Source organism: Aedes aegypti, chromosome 1 (assembly GCF_002204515.2).
Source record: "Aedes aegypti strain LVP_AGWG chromosome 1, AaegL5.0 Primary Assembly, whole genome shotgun sequence".
Lineage (NCBI taxonomy): Eukaryota > Metazoa > Arthropoda > Insecta > Diptera > Culicidae > Aedes > Aedes aegypti.
In genome coordinates this window covers 121437638-121457476 of record NC_035107.1, presented here as the reverse complement: position 1 = coordinate 121457476, position 19839 = coordinate 121437638, and the positions used below count along the sequence as shown (strand labels likewise).

The window sequence follows — 19839 nt, the reverse complement described above, 5'->3', positions numbered from 1 at the left end:
TGGCCGGTCGAATCGTGAGTTTCTGGTGAAGAATGTAGCTACTAAGAATGGGGAAGCAAAAGATCGTACAACACATGGCGCGCGACACGGTTTGCTGAGCCGTAAAATAAATCCGATCACTAAAATGAGTGATTCGGATCGGATCCGTTCACTAAGAAGAGCCGTTTTGCTCATCTTGTGACAAAGAGCTAACTTAAAAAAAAGGCTGGTGCTTATACAAAATGTCAAAAAGAAAAAATCGGAAGAAAACAATTTTTTTTTGATAAATGATTCTTTTCAAAAGAAAAAATAATTTACTATGTGGCAAACGTACCTTTCAATAACCATGATGCGAAAAAAGCAATCTGGAAAACAATTCCAATGAAATAATACTATTTTTGACGTTTTGTCCCTTCGACGTTTTGTCCCTTTCGACGTTTTGGCATTCGACCTTCTGTCTTTCGATATTATGGATGGTCTTATTATTTAGTACAGAGATGACCTGTGGGAGGGTCCGCAATACCGTTGTAAATAAGTGTGATAATACTCCTGAATGTCACCAGACTTCGGTAACGTACTCTAGAGCAGCGTGCTGTCTTTGCCTATTTGTGAGGGATCGAAAAAATACTAAGCAGAAAAGATGCGGCACAAAACAAGCAGAGAAAAAAATCCGTTAAAAAAGAATGCCATCACAACTCGGCGAGGCCGGTTTTGTTCGGGCAGTTCTTTCAAAGTTTGAGTAAAGGTAAGCATAGCAGCAAGAGAGAAAGAGTACAAGAAAAAATCCTCGCATTTCAATGCACTCTCACTCGAATCGTTGGAGGATTTGTGTAGTGAATTTTGAGTTCAATGATTACTCCTCAGGAAAAAAAAACTCTAAATCGCCTCATTGTTGCATCGCAGAGAGAGCTTCTGTCAAGCCTCTATCCTCACTTGTTTTGCAAAAGGTTATTATATATGGGGTTAAAATTGATATTTTTTTGAGTCATCGTTGCTATTTTCATCTGAACTTCCATTGTCATTCGGCCAATAATAGATTAGAAGCCATAGGTATGATTGCCTTTTTCCTGGAAGTTTATAGGCAAACTATAAGAAATTTTCCACTTTTCTACTCAAACCAATATCATCTCGATTCTATCAGTAGAATTGTGCGAATGTTTTTTATGGATATCTGACAAGGTTTTTAAAGAGTTCCTGGTGATTTTTTTAATATACCTAATTAACCGTTATTTGACTCCCGCGAAGGTCATAAGCAAGTTTCTTAATATGTATTTTGGCAGTTTGTAGAGATGGTGCATGTAAATTTCTTGACGAGAACCCTGTGCATTCTGGTGGACGATTAAGGATACCAGAAGAAATCTTTTTCATCTTATGAAAATCTATTATGATGGTTCTTGAAGAAATTTTGAACGTAGCTACTGCTGGAAATATTTTAAAAGTTTTGCTGATAGTAGTTTTAGTTGGAAGCCTTACAACTACTTTATTAATGAATTTTGACAAGGTTCTTTTATAAGTTGCTAATCGAACTCTTGGCAAGATGTTTTTCAAAGTTCCTACCAGATTCCAAATAATCTTAGCAGAATACTTGAATTTTCTGCATGCAGACACACTATAATGGGTCAGAGAATTATATGCATCTCTGTTAATGAGGGGTTCAATTAATCATTCCTTTCAGATCCCAGGTCGTGGCTAATAGACTGTTCTCCGACTTTGGTAACAGACGGGAAGAAGATAAACCCCAACAAGAACTGTACCACCTACGAAATTAGTGCGAATTGCTCAATGCTTTCTGGGGTGAGTTACAGAAACTTTTGAGTGTGCCTGCCAAGGATTATTGTTGATTCATATAAGAAATTTTAAAGGCTTCCACAAGCATTAAATTCAAGAACATCCAATTTAAGGGGTCCGCAGGATATTTATAGAACGTCGACGGGGACCGCAGCTTCAAAAAGGTTGAGAACCACTAATTTAGAACATCTTGAAATAAATAAAAACGAATCATGAAAGTTATATACAGGATTTTAGATTCTGATTGAACTCAATTACTGTTAATAACGACATCACCAACACTCTAGTTGTTAGAAAGATTAGAACTACAAATTGATTTGTAGATTCAAGAACACGAATTATGGGCCCACAGAATTTTCAAAAATATAAAAGCACGTATAGTTTTTGACGTATTAGCAGTTGAAAATTCAGAATTTGACTATTTCAGCCAACTGGCATGCAAGTTTGCCAACTCGTATGGCAAATTATTTGCTTAATTTGCCCCAGAATGCAAACTTCATGTGGTAAACAATACTTATCAACAATGTTCGTAATACTTTGATGCTCATTGGTGATTCAGAAAGGTATTGTATATAAGAGAGACGAAGTATTGAAAAAATCTACTCGAGAGTCTCGAGACACGCAAAACTTTTATGATTGTTGCTGTGTTACCGTTGTCTAGAACATCATAAAATCAACGGCCTTTTTTCGAGTTTTCCTCTCAGTTAATAACTGTAGAAATGATCATATGAACACTTAGTAGAGTAGGGAAGTAGAAGGACACTATAAACGATTTAGTTGACCTAGTAGATCAAATGATAAGAGCTACAAGTTGATTCGGCAACCCTACAACATCAAGTATGTCAGAACATGAATTTGCAGGGCTGCACATAGGCTCGTAGAACATAGTTGAATATATACTGTTAAAAATAAAACAGTGAAGACATAGGTAGATCTATTAGATCATGAACTCCCGGATTATTTGATGGATCTAGAACATCTCATATACATAAGATTAAATTAATTATGACACATCGGCTAGAACAGTATAAATGCGTCTATACTGAACATAGTTACTACGCTACTGAACATAGTTAAATTTTAATGATCAATATTGAAGAGCTTACTCTAAGACCAAATACTCCACAAACGTTCTCGATACCTAGACTTTTCAGAAATAGAATAACTTGCATGTTTATATGTTTGCTGCAATACTGAGCTGAAGGCACCGGAGTCAATATGACGAATCCGTCCTCAAAGGGTTAATCGAAATAATACTTTAATGGTTCTTAACCGGGCAGCGATCAATTCATTTCACCTCTGGTTGTGTTGTCCCTTCTTCCTTCGACCATTCACTGAGTTTTCAAAACTTCTTGAATTGTATTCCATCCTCTTGCCTCACCTTAATTCACCCACGCCGCTTTCGCAGCCTGACTCAGAGGCGTGTGTGCGAACTGTTGCCACCACTACTAGTGGTAGGCTAATTATGGTCAGACAGCAAGTTGAACCTTCTTGCAGAGATTTTGGACTTGCTGCTGGGCTGGACGCCACCACTTAATGCCCAAGCAACTTTACATCAATAAGGGAACAGGAAAACAAAAATTTCTCAACGGGAGAAACGAGAGGTGTGATAATTGTTCTTCGGGGCGTAATGGAACTGGTACCTACTGTTAGGGAGTGTGGGAGGGAGAGAGGTCGATGAGATCATTTCGGTGAAGGTTTCGCGAGGGAACTGCGAACTCGCGTAGGAGGAATATGGGAATCAACGTGAAATGGTGTTTTTTTCGGAGGGAACGAGTTATGAATAATTAAAATAATGATTTCAGGCTAGTTTGGAAGCCAGTCAATGGTTAATAGACATTCGCATCAAATGAGGAGCCTGAAGGTTGTGAAATTTTGATTTTCTTAAAGAGCCAATAGGATTCTGCGGTTGTTAAAAGAATAGGTTTAGTTATCGATATAATTTGTTAATAAAATTGATCAGATTTCTGGCGAACTTTTCTTTACCATCAGGATATTTAGAACTGCATGATTGATTTCCGCATTATCAAAATTTGTGATAATGAGTTTTGGTATTTTGACTTCTATTACCACCATAAAAATAGGTGTATAGTATGGTGGTACTTAATATTAATACCATGATTGTTTATTCATTCACCATGTTTTTCTGGTATGGAAATATATATATATATATATATATATATATATATATATATATATATATATATATATATATATATATATATATATATATATATATATATATATATATATATATATATATATATATATATATATATATATATATATATATATATATATATATATATATATATATATATATATATATATATATATATATATATATATATATATATATATATATATATATACATATATATTCACCTCTCTTAGATTTTTCGTTTTAATTCTTAACATATATGCGTACAATCCAGTACATTAGGATGAAATTTATAATTTTTCATAGTTGCTCATACCTTCTCTAAAGTATAATAAACATTCACAATTTTTGTCTCCATCAGAGTGATTCAAGTAGCATTCAAGTGTCCTCAGTGATTTTTAATAAAATCCCTACCAGGATTCGAATTAAATCCCCGACGGAATTCGAGTAGAATGCCCAGCAGAATTTGAGTGGAATCTTCTGCTAGATTCGAGTAGAATTCTTATCGGGATTCGTGTAGAATCTTCAGTGAGATTCATGTGGAATTTTCAGCAGGATTCGTTTATAATCCTCAGCGGGATTGGATTTCAACCACCGGTGGGATTGGAGTTCAATCCTCACTGGCATTCAAGTGAATCCCCGGTAGGATTTGAGCGGAATCTCCTGCGAGATTCAAATGGAATGCCCTGCGAGATTCAAGAGGTATTCCATTCGATGTTTGAGTAGATTCTTTTGGGTAGAAGGATTTTGAGCAGAATCTACAGTAGGATTGGAGTAGCATCCAATTTGGATTCGGGTCCATCCAATTTGGGATTCGAGTAGAATCATATATTATGGATTCGAGAAAATTTCCATTCGGGATACGGATCGAACTTCTCTCAGGATTCTGATAGAATCCCATTCTGAATTCAGATTTTTCATTTGGGATATCAATTTTCGAATCCCAAGCGGTATAATGTCCAAATCATAAACGGGAATCTGTTCAAATCCTGAGGGCAATTCCATTTGAATCCTTAGGGAAATTCTGTCTGAATTACAAGCGAAATTCAGTCTGAATCCCGAATGAAAATTATGACCGCATCCCAAGAGGTTCGAATCCCGAATGGAATTTTTTCCGAATCCCGAATGGAATTCTGTCCGAATCCTGATTGGGATACTGTCCGAATCCCGAGTGGGATTCCGTCCGAATCCCGAGTGCGATTCTGCCCGAATCTCGAGTGGGCTTTTGTCCGAATCCCTAGTGGAATTCTACCAGAATCCCGAATGGGATTCCGTCTGAATCTCGAATGAGATTCTGTCCGAATTTCGTCTGAACCCTGGATGGAGTTCTGCTCGAATCCCGCATGGGATTCCATTCGAATCCCGAATGGGATTTTGTCCCGAGTGAGAATCAATGTTTTAATGCAAATTCAATTACGATGATTAGCGTCTCAGACATTCTGTGAATACCTATCAATAATAAGTCAACGTGAATTCATTGACAATCGGAAAAATGTCATTACCTTCAAAAATAAGTCGCATCGGAATTTGAGTCATGACAGTCTTATATCGCATTTTTCACCCCAGTCCCAATGTACAATCCTCAAAACAGGTGGAACGTTAAGCATGCAACGAGTTCTTTCTTGATTTACTGCGATAAAATTGTCCGTTTAGCAGTTTTAGCGAATTATTCACCAACATCAACCGCCGCCATCATCATGATCATGATGGCAAACGACGCGACGCGTCGCTCCTCACCGAAAGCGCTAATGTGCGCGCGCGTGAGAATGCGAAATAGATAAATTAAAAAACAAACTAAAATAAATGGCGATGGGCATACAAAAAACAGAACAAGTGAATTACCTTCAACTTTACAACAAAGTTTTACTCTCGGTTGTTGTGTTGTCAGCGCGCTGCCGCCAATGCTGATGCTGTTTCGACCGCTTTGTCGACGGTTTTGGCGAATTCTCTGTTCCTTCTTCGTCTTCTTCGGGTTCTTCTCTTCTGTGGCCGTTTCGCGAATATGTGTCGCGAATGTAAAATCAGTCAAAGCCTCACCGTCGCCACGGTTGTCGCGATTCGGTTGAAGGGGGGAATAGAAAATGATAGGACCGCGATCGCGAGAACGACGGTCGGAACTTCGCGGGGAGTCGCGCTTAGATGTTACGACAGCGAGAGAGCCGCGATCCCACAATACACATCGAACACGACACGAGGAGCTCTCGGGCAGAAGCGACGCGCAGTTTTGGCCTTACTCGATCGCGAATTTGCAAACGAGCCGCAGCAAAAAAAAATGATATGTTTAATCCAAGGTTACGGCTTAGGTTCGTCGGCGTCCACGGCGGAGCGCTTCACCGCTTCGCCACTTCTGGCTTCTCTTTCCGCGAGATTGTTTCCAGCTATTTCACTCACTCACAAACATCATTTTTTTTTCGGGAACATCATCTTCACAAACTATTTCTGTTCTGGAGCGTCGCGATTACTGTTGCTGTCGATGGGTCCCTCGCACCGAAGAATATTCCGGGTAAGGCTTCAGTCAGTAGTCTCCAAGTGATGTTTTATTTATTCTACCCTTGTTTGGGGTGATGATGATGATGCAGTAGGTGTAGTAGATTGGTGGCTTGGTCAGCGCAAAAAATGCATAACTTGTTCCCGGTTCTTCGCGTCTTGTTGCTGGCGCTGATTGAAATGCATTAGATTACACTCGTCAGCGTGAGGAGAGGACGATCCTCGAAGTAGCTGCCGGTTCCAGTACTGGGGGGAACATATCACAATGTTGAGGGGGTGGGGGATGTGTTGGGGTTGACAGATCCTGCGGGATAATCGATTGGAATGTTTTACTTTGGTGCATATTGATTTTGAATAATCCACGGATCCGTTTGCAGGGACACGTGATTACAGCGATTCAGCAGGGTTGGAGAGAGAAGGTCGTTGCGATGGAGGCGTTCCGGGCGAATATTGTAAGGCAATTACGTGACGATCGTTTGGACTGGAGCGTTGAGTTTCTGGCGTGGCGAGAGATAGTCTTTTCATGGTTCCGAATGAGCTCTGGCAGAAGGATGCGGTATAGTTGGAGAGCGTTGGCGAGTATTCATAATCGATGTGGCGTTCGGTCTGGATCGAGTTCAAATTTACCATTCCTAATTGATGCCACGAGCTTTGGCTAGTTTCCAATAGGTGGCATTTAACAATTGTTTGATTGCAGAGAAACTACATTGGTATATATTTTACCATTTCACGTATTTCGTTTCAATTCATACAGCAACAAATTCTTACAGACATTTTTGATCTTAATTAATTTCGTCCTGGCAAATGAGGATATCGTTCTAGGGACTTGATGGACTGTCCCACTTTTGAATTGAGAACTCTCAATTTGTCCCGTATCTTCAAAAATGATGTGTATTACAACTCTATAAATAAATCGGGGTTAAGCCAGAGTGATCCAACTTGGGAAAATTGGATTATTATTTCATAAGATGCGAAATTACTTCATCTCTATTTCCCTTTGATCAGATTTGATAAATGTAATAAAGTGTAAAAGAGAGGTAACAAATTCACTTTGAATTATCAATGAAAATCGATAAAAGTATGCAGTTAGAGTGGACCAAGCGCTTTTTACCATAACAACAAAAACGATCAGTGCGGTGAGGTATATGAGAAATTGCAAAACATTCCAAGAGATTTGTCGGATTTTTCGGAATCAAATGATTCTTCTTCTCATACATCATACATCTAACTAATATATATTACATTTTTTTTAATTTGATTTCCGGCCCTTTACCATATTTACAGGTGGTCAGAAATTGCAAAAATTTCAGTGCATATAGAGTGGGCCGAGTGTCAAAAAGCAATGAATTGATTAAGGTCTGAGGTCACGCTCGACCGTTAAAAATTTGAAATTACCACGTTTTACCGTTGAAAACGCACATGTTTGCTCTCTGGGAGAGAGAATTATCCTAAAAGATTGAGGCTGACAGTGTTGCCATAAGACATTTCAGATGAGATCCTGTTATAATCATTTCTCGGGTCATCTGCGCCGTTGGGAATGAAGTTTACAAGGGATAGAATTCTGGTAGAATACTGTACCGGAAACATTGAAAACTATAATGTAAAGTAGTTCTTGGTATCCCCGGAGGAATCCTTGAAGTTCCCGAAGGCATTCATGGAGGAAATTCTCAGACAAATTCCTTGAGGAAATCTCCTAAGGAATTCCTGGAGGAAATTCCCGGAGAAATTCCACGTGCAATTTCCAGATAAATTCCTGGATGAATTCTCTGAAAAAATCCCCAGGAGAATTCCTGGACGAAATCCTCGGAGGATTTTTTTTATGAAATCCCTAGAGGAAATCCCCGAAAAAATATCTGGACAAAATCCCCAGAGGAATTCCTGGATGAAATCCTCGCAGGAATTCTTGAGGGAAATTCTCAAAGGGAACAAATCCCCGGAAGATTTTTTGGAGGTAATTTACGGAGCAATTTTTGTAGTTGTAGTTCGTGTAAAAAGTAGTTCTTGATATCCCCGGAGGAATTTCTGGAGGAAATTCTTAGACAAATTCCTTGAGGAATTCTCCTAAGAAATTCCTGGAGGAAATTCATGGAGAAATTCCACTTGCAATTTCCAGATAAATTCTTGGATAAATTCTCTGAAAAAATCCCCAGCAGAATTCTTGGACGAATTCCTCTGGACAATATCCCCAGAGGAATTCCTGGACGGCATCCTCGCAAGAATTCTTGGGGGAAAATCTCAAAGGAACCAAATCCAATTTTTGGAGGAAAGCCCCAGAATAATTTCTGTAGAAAATCCCCGGAGAAGTTTTTGGGGGATATCTCCGGAAGAATCATTGAAATCCCCGATGGAAGTCGTGTAAAAAAGTAGTTCTTGATATCCCCGGAGGAATCCTTGAGGTTCCCGGCGGAATTCCTGGAGGAAATTCTCGGACCAATTCCTTGAGGAAATCTCCTAAGGAATTCCTGGAGGAAACTCCCGGAGAAATTCCCCGTACAATTTCCAGATAAATTCCTGGATGAATTCTCTGAACAAATCCTAAGGAGAATTCCTGGACGAAATCCTCGGAGAATTTTTTTTGATGAAATCCCTTGAGGAAATCCCCGAAACAATATCTGGACAAACATTTATAGATAATAGAATTGGACAAACATTTATAGATAATACAATTATTCTTCCAACACTCCTACGTGTTAAAAATATATATTAAAAAAAATCAAAGTTTGCAACATTTTTCAAATATATCCATTTGATCTGCTAAGTATCAGAAAATTGTATACATAATCAATATCAGAATTTACCGATATTTTTTTCCTGAGTATTGAAAGATTATCCCATAATTTAAACGATTTTTAAATCCTTGCCAACAATCTCTAAACTTATCGCATTTGTAAACAATTTTATTTGACACAAATATTCTTCCAAAACTATTTTTAATTGGAAAATTATTTAAAACCTGCCCAATGCACACATGTATTCTTCCAAACCAATTGCGTATTAATAAATAAATTAGCACATATATTCTCCTAAAAAATAAATAAATTTGCAAATAACTATTAAATTACCTCAGAAATAAGAAGAAGAAGAAAGAATTCCAGAATCTGGAAAGAATACACTATGAAGATTATAACTGCACCCTCTGATCCATTGTCACTCTCATTGACGGTAGTTTTTCAGTAGGAAACATCATAACATTTCATACAAAATTGAAGAATTTCAAAATAGCTTTATTAGTTTGAATGTTCTTCCAGATGATCTGCCTATTCACCAGTAATTGAACAATGTTCTCAACAAATAGAAATATTCGCCTGATCCATCACTATTGTTTCTGATTGTTTTTTTTTATTATTTAACATTTTTGACATGCATAGCTCAAGCACATGTTGCCAAATAATAACAAATGTGGTAATCATCGCATTATAACATGATAACTTTTTGATACGTTTTTTTACCTCGATATACAGTTACGCAATATCGAGTAAAAGAGAGTTGACACACTTATAGTGTAGCAGTGGAAAGAATGTATTTCTGACATGCAGATGAAGCCGATTGCAATTCTGCGTCTACTATTTTGCAAGGTCATTATGATGTTATTCTCATAATTTATAATCTCTTTTTCATCATTCCTCAAACTGTTTATGATTACTTTAAGTTGTTCAAGATGATAATGTGGAACTTGTTGTGGATTTTGTAGTTGCTTAATATTCTGCTCCAATCTTCTTCGGCACTTTATGTACCTTAAACCTCCTCCTTCCTGTAGCCTCATCGTCAATACGATTCGAAAAATGTGTAGGAGTGCAAAGAGTCAAATGCAAATTGCATTTACAAGTTCACCTTCCACTAGTTTTGACTTTGATTGGAACAAGGTAGGTGTGTATCGACAAAATTTTCTCAACTAACTGTTAATAATATCATGTTTGCAGAACACTGGCCGCAATATTGTATGGGGAGAAAAAAATATATTTTTGACCTACAAGAATTTTGTGCAAATTTTTGAACTTTTATACACAAATAGTAAAAACCATGTGAATGGATCGAAAATTAGTGATTGATAAAAAATAATGCCCTCACCCTTAAAAGAACTGGAATTATTAATGAAGTGTTCTTATTAGAAGTTATTTATAAATCTGGTGGCCTTCTTTATTGAGAGAATATCAATTCTTTGACCAATATCAAAAGAGATTTGAAGAGCAATTAAAGGCGCTTAAGCCTAGGCTTTAGAGCCCGGATACAAGGAAGAAATACCTGTATTCCATCCTAAGAGAAAAAAACATTCGGATATTGATATGCTACAAATATTATTACTGAGAAGAAAATAGGAGCAGACACTAATATTGCCAAGATGATTTTAATAATTGACTGTGCAAGCACTATAATAGAATAGAATATCACGATAGAAAAGGGGATTTAGGATTTAAGAAGCATTAAATTAGCTATGAACAGCTCCTTATTAGCGTTGCGAAGATCTTAAGCTTTCATGTCTCATGATTGAGAATTAACTCATCCGTTCAACTAATTGGCTTGTATTTCCACAGTTTTTTTTTCAACACAAAGCACTTTTTCTTTGTTTTTCTGCTAGAAATATAGCAAACATTTCTTATTGGGTTTTGACTAATTCTCGATGAGCTATATGATTGTATCATTTTTGACGGCATTATCGTGAGTAAAATCTCATGCGTGAGATATACGAAGCAGTCCTCAAACGAGTTTGCTTTCGCTGGAGAGCTGCATGATTGAGTTTTGAGTGTGAGTCTACCAACACTGCTCCTTATGTCTGTCGTTAATACCTGCAATTAGGTTCTATAATTCGAAATCTATTTGCAGTATCACAATTGAACGTGATGGTAGTACAGTATTGCCGACGGCACTTGCTTGACCCGAATAAATCTATTTCTGCTTGGGATGAACTACAGCAACCGAAAATTTATGATCTCTTCTGGTTGATTAGTGTTCTTTTTGTCGTTGCCGCTTCTATTGAGAAATAAAAAAGTAATCGATTATTATCAGGGTCGCATTTTCAGAAGGGCCGAGGTAGCCCCCACAAATCTCGACTAATATATGCATAGCTAAACTTTTAAGAATAATCAGAATCAATGCAATAGAACACACTTTTGAAATCGCATCCTATGATCTGATAATTTAAATTTTTGAATAAATCCGGCGAAATTTAAGCAAATAAACTTAAATAAATTTACGTAAACAAAATATACAAGTAGAGTGCTATTCTTTCGCTACAATTCCTAACGATTTTCTAAGCCAAAACGAGACCGAAAATGGGCCAAACAGGAAAAATAAAAACAAAGCGGACCTAATAGGAATCGGAAGATAAAAGTTTGTACTTCCTTGTGACATTACGACAGTATTACTGCTCGTTCTACTGTATGTACTTTTATTGATTTCCTATAGGGATGTCGTGAGAAATTAGGTGTTTTCCCAAATAATCAGAAGTTATTCTGAAGATCTCTCCAGGAGTTCATTAAGTGATTATTTCTCGTGGAGTTTCTCGAAGAATTTTCTTATGGAAATCCTTCAAGATTTTTGGTTCGGATATCTCAAAAATAGAACCTATATTTTTCAAAGGATAGCTATAGGAATTACCTAAGAGATTCCATCAGGAATTTCTCTAAAGATTCTTTTAGATATTTTTCAAGGAAGCCCAAAGTCCTGCAGTTTTTGATCCGATGATTTTGCCATCGATTTCCTTAGTATATCATCAAAGGTTTACGTTTAGAGCCGCTTTAAAAAAATATTTGTGAGATCTTTTAGAGTCACCACTGTAGAATTTGGTTGAAGGATTTGTGGAAAAATATGTGGAGGAACTGCTAATAAAGTCTTCAAAAAAAAAAAAAAACGAGGTAATCTCTGAGGAAATTACTGGCAGTATCATTGGAGTGCTTCTAGGAGAAAATCTTCAAAGCATCGTTTGAAAAAGCATTGGAATAATTTCTGGGATAATAGGTAGATGGATCTCTAGAGGAATTTCTCGAGAGATTCCTGTATAAGTCCCTGAAAGTATTCCAGATGAAATCTCTGGACAAATGACTCAAAGATTTCTAGAAGTTTTTCATTGAGGCATGTGAAACAGAATTCTTGAAGCACCTGCTGAATATCCACGTTCTCCTTCTTCTTGGCATTATGTTTTCACTGGAACAGGGCCTGGTGTTCAATGAGCACTTCCACAGTTAATGAATGTGCGAGCTTTGTTTGCCAAAGTTGCCATTTTCGCATCCGTATATCGTGTGGTTCCCTCCTTAGCCAAGTGGTTAGAGTCCGTGGCTACAAAGCAACGCCATGCTGAAGGTGTCTGGGTTCGATTCCCGGTCGAAATGTAAATTTCCTTGGCTTCCCTAGGCACACGATATACGAATGCGAAAATGGCAATTTTGGAAAACAAAGCTCTCATTCAATAACTGTGGAAGTGCTCATAAGAACACTAATATAAGAAGCCGGTTCTATCCCAGTGGGACGTTTATGCCAAGAAGAAGAAGAATATCGTACGGCAGGTACGATGATACTCTATGCCCAGGGATGTCGTAATTTCCATTACAAAAATATCTTGGACCGACCGAGAATCAAATCCAGATACCTACAGCACGGCTTTGCTTTATACCCGCGGACTCTAACCACTCGGATAAGACCCCTACTATAGGAGCGAAGAAGTTAAAAATTCAAAAGAATACAGATATTTAGCTAATAGGGGTATCAGGGGCATAATTGACACATTGAGCATATGCTTAAGACCATAGGATCACAACATTTTCCAGTTATCCTCAGCTGATTTCCAAGTTAGAAATAAGTACGACGTGCTGCATGCATTCATGGTGAGACCAATCATATCAAATGTCAGAAAAACGAGAAAGAATATTGGATAGAAAAAAAAATACATTAGCAAGCAAAACCTTGTCTTAGTTAGTTCCTTTGCTCAAACAATAGATTCTTCCACCGCCTTGCGTATAAGAAAATTTGAAGCTGCGGAAAAATTAGAGACAAATTTCGGAGGACAATTGAAGCTAACCATGGTTAAACGTCCAAATGCTTATATACAATAAAAAGGTTTCATACAGGTTATAAAATTTTAATGAAAAATGCATATTCTCAGATAATAAGAGGATGTGCATTTCGCCCATGTGTTCATCATGCTCCTTATCCCTCTTTTATGTGAACAATCGTGTTAGAAATCAAGAGTGCTAGAATTAATAGCTCCTATCCGGTACTGGACGTTGCCAGAAATAACGTCAGGGATTTTTATTGAACGTTCATAAGAAGATTTAGTTGAAAAAGTAGGACAAATTTCAGTGGAAATGTTTAGCCATAAGTAAGAAGTAGGCATATCGAAAACTGTCAGCAAACGACTCTAGATAAGTTCTATCAAAGTCCTGAAAAGCTTTGCATGAAATCTGTAAACATGTTAATTGTGTGGGTCCGTTAAAAGTTTAATGACATCTTGGTGAAGTCAATTCTTGGATATGGCTAAGCATATTGCAATCTGGTAACTGAGGTCGGAAGAATAGTACAAATTGGATTGTTCTGTAATGCAGTTATACCTTTGTCAGACAAGTTGCTGGTGAAAGGGATTTAAGTGTTTACAAGAAAAATCTAACAAATGAACATAAGCATCTAAAGTTGGTTTAAATCTCGCGTTAAAAAGGGCATATTTAATATCTATTTTTGTTTAATTTCTCTTTAATCAATAACTGAGCCACTTCTGTTGCGTTTTTTGTATGAAACGATAGCCAAGGACATTGTTTTTCGATTTATAGTGAAAAACTTCCCTATCGCATTAATACTGCGCTGTACGAAAAAAAAACGAAAGAGGAGAGAATCTTTCATTATCACATAGTTCTTTTTGAGAAACTACACGAGAAATCTATAAAACCTCATAACCGATATTGAACACGCCTAAACGAAGTTACTCAAAATAGAGTACTATTCGCACAAAATCAAGCTGTTCTGGACCAACACATCGCATGTGTAATTTTAGCACATTCTTAGAAACTGCTCCTGGACGGATTTCGCAAAGTTTACGAAGAAAAATCTGAGAAAAAAGAAGCAGAAATCAGCACAAAAAAGATTTTTCATGATGTGTTAAAATTACACACATGATAGTGCTGGTGTTGGAAGAATGGATAAACAAATCATAGTAAAATTGAGTTATGTAGCAGAAATCTTGTGTTTGGCTCACAGTAAACAAAAAAGTATATTAAATTTGGATCAGTCTATTCCTCCTTCTGATTCGAAATTGCCATAACATTGACTCAATGCGATATTGTTGTGTTCAGTGTTGTATAATTAAGCTTTTATTCACAACTCTCGTAACCTCCAGATATTTTCTTTTAGCATAAATTTTGTGTCTAAAAATGTCAATTCAAAACGGCTTATACATAACCCATTAATGGTGATAAAAACCATAAAAAAAAATGAAAATTGCCAGATCATGTTATTAAATTGTTCAGTGCTTACTATCTTGCATAACAAAAAGATCGTAAGCAAACAGTGAATCTTTAATTAACAATAAACTGTTAACCCGATCAGGCTCCACTGCAACCTGGAAATGTATACATTTCCAGCTTTTATCACCCCTCCTACAATTCGCTTCCAACAAAAATGATCCAAAGAAAAACATTACCTCATACGTTGACATTCACCTCGCTACCCGCACCGTTTTCAAGCGATTCAATCCAATTTCTTCTTATCAACTCGGTCACCGTTCAGCTTTTCCCCCTGAATCTGCACTGCAGCAGCAAATCAGTCCGTTTCTCGACTATTGTTGTTGTTGCTATTATTCCCGCACATTCGTTCACACTTGTCGCACTTTTTTATTCCCTACCGCGCGGACGTAAGCAAAACACACGAAGACGACGACGTTCCTAAAGCAGAGCAGATAATACAGTTTCCGAAGACGATTGCAAATCCTATTTCCGAACACTCCGAACTCCTCATCCGCTCCCTTGCGCCAATCCGGAAGGGTGGGGGACGAAGAAATGGTTTGTTGATGACCGTCTTCTTCTTCGCTGGTTCGCTAGCCGGCTCTTCCTTATCCTTGCCGTTCACTCACACGCGCTCCATCTTTCTTATTTAGTGGGTCAAACTCGAAACGCGCCTGTAAGATCTATCTCTCGTCTCGCTCCTTGCCTTGCCTCGCCAAGCCTCACCAGCTAGAGCTAATCCCGTCATCCCATAACACATCACATGAGCCAATCTCTCCTCCCGTGCGAGCAGCTTCTTCAGCTTCCTCTTCTCCCTGCTTGCGGCCAACCTGCCGCGAACATGGCACTTGTTGTTTGCTGTTTGCGTTCGCGAAAGGAATGCTCCCCGCTTTGCCCTGGCTCTGGCCCTGGTCCGTGTGTTTGCAAAACTTGCTTTGGTTTTGCGCTTTTAAATTTCCACTCATTCCGATATCCCGCATCCGCCAACGGAAGGCCGGTATCAGGGAAAAGGGAATGGGTCCATGGTCCAGAGAAGGGCGCGCGCGAATAGGCGAAATTGGACGATAAAATAAACTTCTCCACGGCTCCTTCACGGGCCGCGCAGCCAATTCCGAGCATCCGTCAGATCCGACGGTCGGAGTCCAGAGTTGTCGTATTTTTTGCCCCTACGATTTTTTTTGCTGCCTTCTTGTGCAGCAGCGCGGGTTGTAAAAGCGCAAAAATCCGTTAGGTTCGAGTAGTGCGAGAGGCGAAAACTCGTTTTCGCTTTTTTATTATATTTTTTTTCGCGTGCAAACTGCTGCGCCGCGGAGTGCCCAATCCAAGTAAGCCAGGAGCAACTTTCGGCGAACGCTGCTGCTGAACGGGACAGAAGCAGGCGAAGAGGAAGCCGAAGAAGCGGAGATTAGCGAACAGTAACTAAGGCCCAAACGATCGCCACCATGCCCTAGAAGGTTGGGGTTTTTGCTGGTTGAAGGGTAAACTGTACTAACACTTGTCACTCGGTTGAATTCGATTCGATGGTAGAATGGAGTCCCATGTGGAACGAATTATGCAGATTCTTCATAGTTCCATGTTGTCACGGCACATTCTGAGATTCACTGAGTTCAAACTAGTATCGTTGAGAGGTAGTTAGGGTTCACTTGTACTTTGATAGTATGTAATGTTCTTCACTTAGATGCTAGGTTCCTGAGGTAGTTGTTTGCAGGGCATGAGCTGCCTTGTACCGAAGTTGCAACACTAAATCACTAATGGTAGCTTAGAGAATGAATTATTTGGAAGGGCTCCCTGCTGCTTGAACGGTGGAGCACTAAGGGAGCGGGATAAAACGACGATCCGCGAGACGCGCAACGCAAACTAAAACTGTTCGAGAGTGATCAAGTGAGAGTGCCGATTTTGCACACTAGACGGGGTCCAACCCCGTTGATTCCGCGAGATATTTCGCACACCAAAAAGGCCGAGACTCGATCACATAAAGAGGAGAGGTCGCACCGTCGCTGCGCTGCGCTAAAGCTAGACACACATTTTTGGTTGATTTTTTTTTGCTCTACGTGTGTTGTGAACGTTGTGTAATGTACACATATCTAAGGCCAAAATCGCATATCGTCCCTTCCTGCTTGCTCCACCGCTTTTTTGCGCACCAGGAGAGGCACTGCGCCCTCTATGTCGTGAAGAATAAGATAAGCAAACGCTGAAAGGCCTCCACTTTGCTGATTTTTTGTGGTTCCTTCATGACAAGAGCTAAGATTAGTCGCGCGACAAAACGAGACAGAAATAGATGGAGCAAACGAAATAGGTTGATGCCAAAAATTTGCAAACTTCGGTCGGCTCTACCACAAGCTCAGCTCAGCTAAGCGGCGTGCACATGTGTGCCCGTACACGGATTGTCATTCTGCGCAAACACTGCCCGAATACGCAAGCACACACGTGATCGCGCACTAAACATTTGTTTACCATTCCACCACCCCAAATTTGCAACAATGTTCTTCAACAGTTCACGAACTTCAACCTTGCAACAACAATGTCCACCAATTTAGCACACTGCGCTCTCAATCGCTAACAAACCATGCCAATGTCCATGTACTAATCGTCCGTCACTTGTCCCTCCAACCTCGCTAATCAACGCTGTTCCCTTGCAAATTGACATCACACAAATACACTCACTATTCGTCGTTCCCTTTCAGCTGTAATTTGGCAAACACGAAACCTTGCACGTCACGCAACCGTTCGCTCGATCCGAATTAGAACACTTCGCGCTTCTTCTAGCACTCTTCTGTAACTCTGCGCGCGCGAGTAAACAAAAATTTCGCACTAAACAACCGACGGCTCAAATTTCGTTTTTTGCCTGGCTCTGATCTGATGGTTGGCGAGTGTGTGGTTCCCTCGGACTGCTACTCCCGTGCCGGGCCCGCGGACGTTCTGCTCGGGACTGATTCGGACGATTCCCGTGCGCAGTCAGATTAGGCCCAGCATGCCACGGCCTGGAAGAGATCTTGAGGAGGTTTTCTGGCTGTTGAAGGTTAGCATTCCGCCGTCGCTGCCGCCGCCGCTAGCCACCAGCCGCCGTGCCTCCTTCGATTGATGATCAAAGCAGATTTCACGCTCTCTCCCTTTTGGGTGTGCGGCAAAAAGGTACGCGCGCGGCGTTCTCACTCTCTCACATCATCGATCGCATCAGCGCGATCGCCGGCATTCGGCAACGTGCTTTTTCTCGCGATGTGCTCCTCTCGCACACCAACTCGCGCTTATGCTCAATAAAATAATCATTAAAAAATATGTGCAAAACCTTTACCGCTGCTGCTGCTGCTGCTGCTGGGCTGGCGCTGGTGGATGGCCGCTGCCTGTGCAGAATGGTTTGCCGATTTTTTCGATACCTTTTCGCGTATTCGCTCACTCTCTCTCTGTAATTTGCGCCGCTTGCGGTTGCGGTTGGCGCTCACCATCTCGCGTTGCGTTGCGGAGGCCTTTCCGATGGTCGGTCGGTTGGTTGGTTGAGAGCTGAGACGTGACATATTCGTTTGGGTTTTGGCAGCAGCGTCGGGCATCGTTGCTTTGATAACGTTTTTACTCAATGTGCGCAATTTTGGACATAAAAAATCCTTTGCGCGGCGTTGTTGTATAGATAGTAGAGTGAGTGGAGTACTAATTGATAACGATTTATTTTATTTTGCAGTGTCGGTGTATGTGAGGAATGTTATTACTCGGAGGGAATGGTTGTAGTGATGTTGCTAAAACGTAACCATTTCACCAATTACATCAATTCACGGGTAACGATAATAATAGTGCTGATAGGAGTAGCGTTAGGCAACACCATAAAATTGAGATATATTTAGATATGACTGCAAAAGTTGAAGGACGATCATCTATTGTATTTCCACCAAATGAATGGTAGCTACGACATTCTTCTTCATCTTTCTGGCGTTACATCCCAACTGGGACAGAGCCTGCTCAACAGATTAATGTTCTTATGAGCACTACCACAGTTATTAGCTGAGAGCTTTCTATGCTGATTGACTATTTTTGCATGCGTATATCGTGTGGCAGGTACGATGATACTCAGATGCCCAGAGAAGTCGAGAAAATTTCCAACCCGGAAAGTTCCTCGACCGGTAGGATTCGAGAGCCCACAATCCTCAGCTTGGCCTTGCTGAATAGCTGCGCGTTTACCGCTACGGCTATCTGGGCCCCTAGCTACGACATTAGACTGGTCCAGCTCAGTATGGGAGAAAAATAAAGTTATATGATTCCACGGGGCACCCCCCAGGATTGTTTCTTGGGGTAAGAGGAAGCCTTTCTGAAAAATTCAGCTCATTTGGTCGTTCCATGAGCTGGCGCATTTGAATTGAAGTTAATATGGGATTTTCAGCTCAAACATATGAGCAACAGTACATCATCTACTGTTTGGTTCAGGAAAATTGATGATCACGTTCAATTGGACCCAGAATGTCAAAAACACTACTTGATGTAATAGCGAAGAATATTGTAGAAGATTGTACCATGATCAAAATTAATAAAGTTGGTGTTTTAACCATCTGAATACTGCTTGTATTTCTTCAACATAGCTTGGAAGTAGCCACTAAGCGCATCATAGCCACCTATGACGCTGGGCGAGCTGAGGCACATGTCGCATGCATAAGTGACCGTACGAGAGTGCTGATCTAAGCCTAACTTACAACAACTGAAAGAGTAATGAAAATAAGATTAAATCCAGATACAACCTTCTGCAATTATGTTCATTAGGGTATCAACTAATGTATTTGTCATTCTGGGCTCATTCGAACGCGAATAATTAGTATACGGAACGAAACAGTGACATAGGATGAATTTTCAATGTATTTGAGACGAATATCCCATACAAACTTCAAATCTAATGCGCCAGCTGGTGGAGCAACCAATTGATTTGAAATTTTGAGAGAGCGTTTTTCTTACCCCAAGGCTCATATCTAGGGGATGCCCCGTTGAGTTTTACAACTTTTTTGTTTAAGGGCCAGTCTACTACGA

At 39.5% G+C, this 19839-nt stretch overlaps 1 protein-coding gene across 24 annotated transcripts in view; it reads right to left on the bottom strand.

Moving 5' to 3' along the window:
• Positions 1-19839, bottom strand: part of LOC5567734 (sex determination protein fruitless) — a 781499-nt gene that overhangs the window by 163527 nt on the left and 598133 nt on the right. Inside the window, exons 1-2 of one of the 24 annotated variants that reach the window (XM_021846510.1) lie at positions 17503-17776; positions 15039-15279 (exon numbers count right to left, since the gene is read on the bottom strand). The exons of 19 other annotated variants lie outside the window; for them this stretch is intronic. In XM_021846510.1, the coding sequence (XP_021702202.1) occupies positions 15039-15043 (5 nt within the window). In that variant the 5' untranslated portion in view covers positions 15044-15279; positions 17503-17776. Of the gene's footprint in view, positions 1-5770; positions 6720-15038; positions 15371-16331; positions 16694-17502; positions 17777-19839 lie in introns of those variants that run through there. 4 more of the 24 variants (XM_021846544.1, XM_021846523.1, XM_021846546.1 and 1 more) reach the window with 4 other exon arrangements.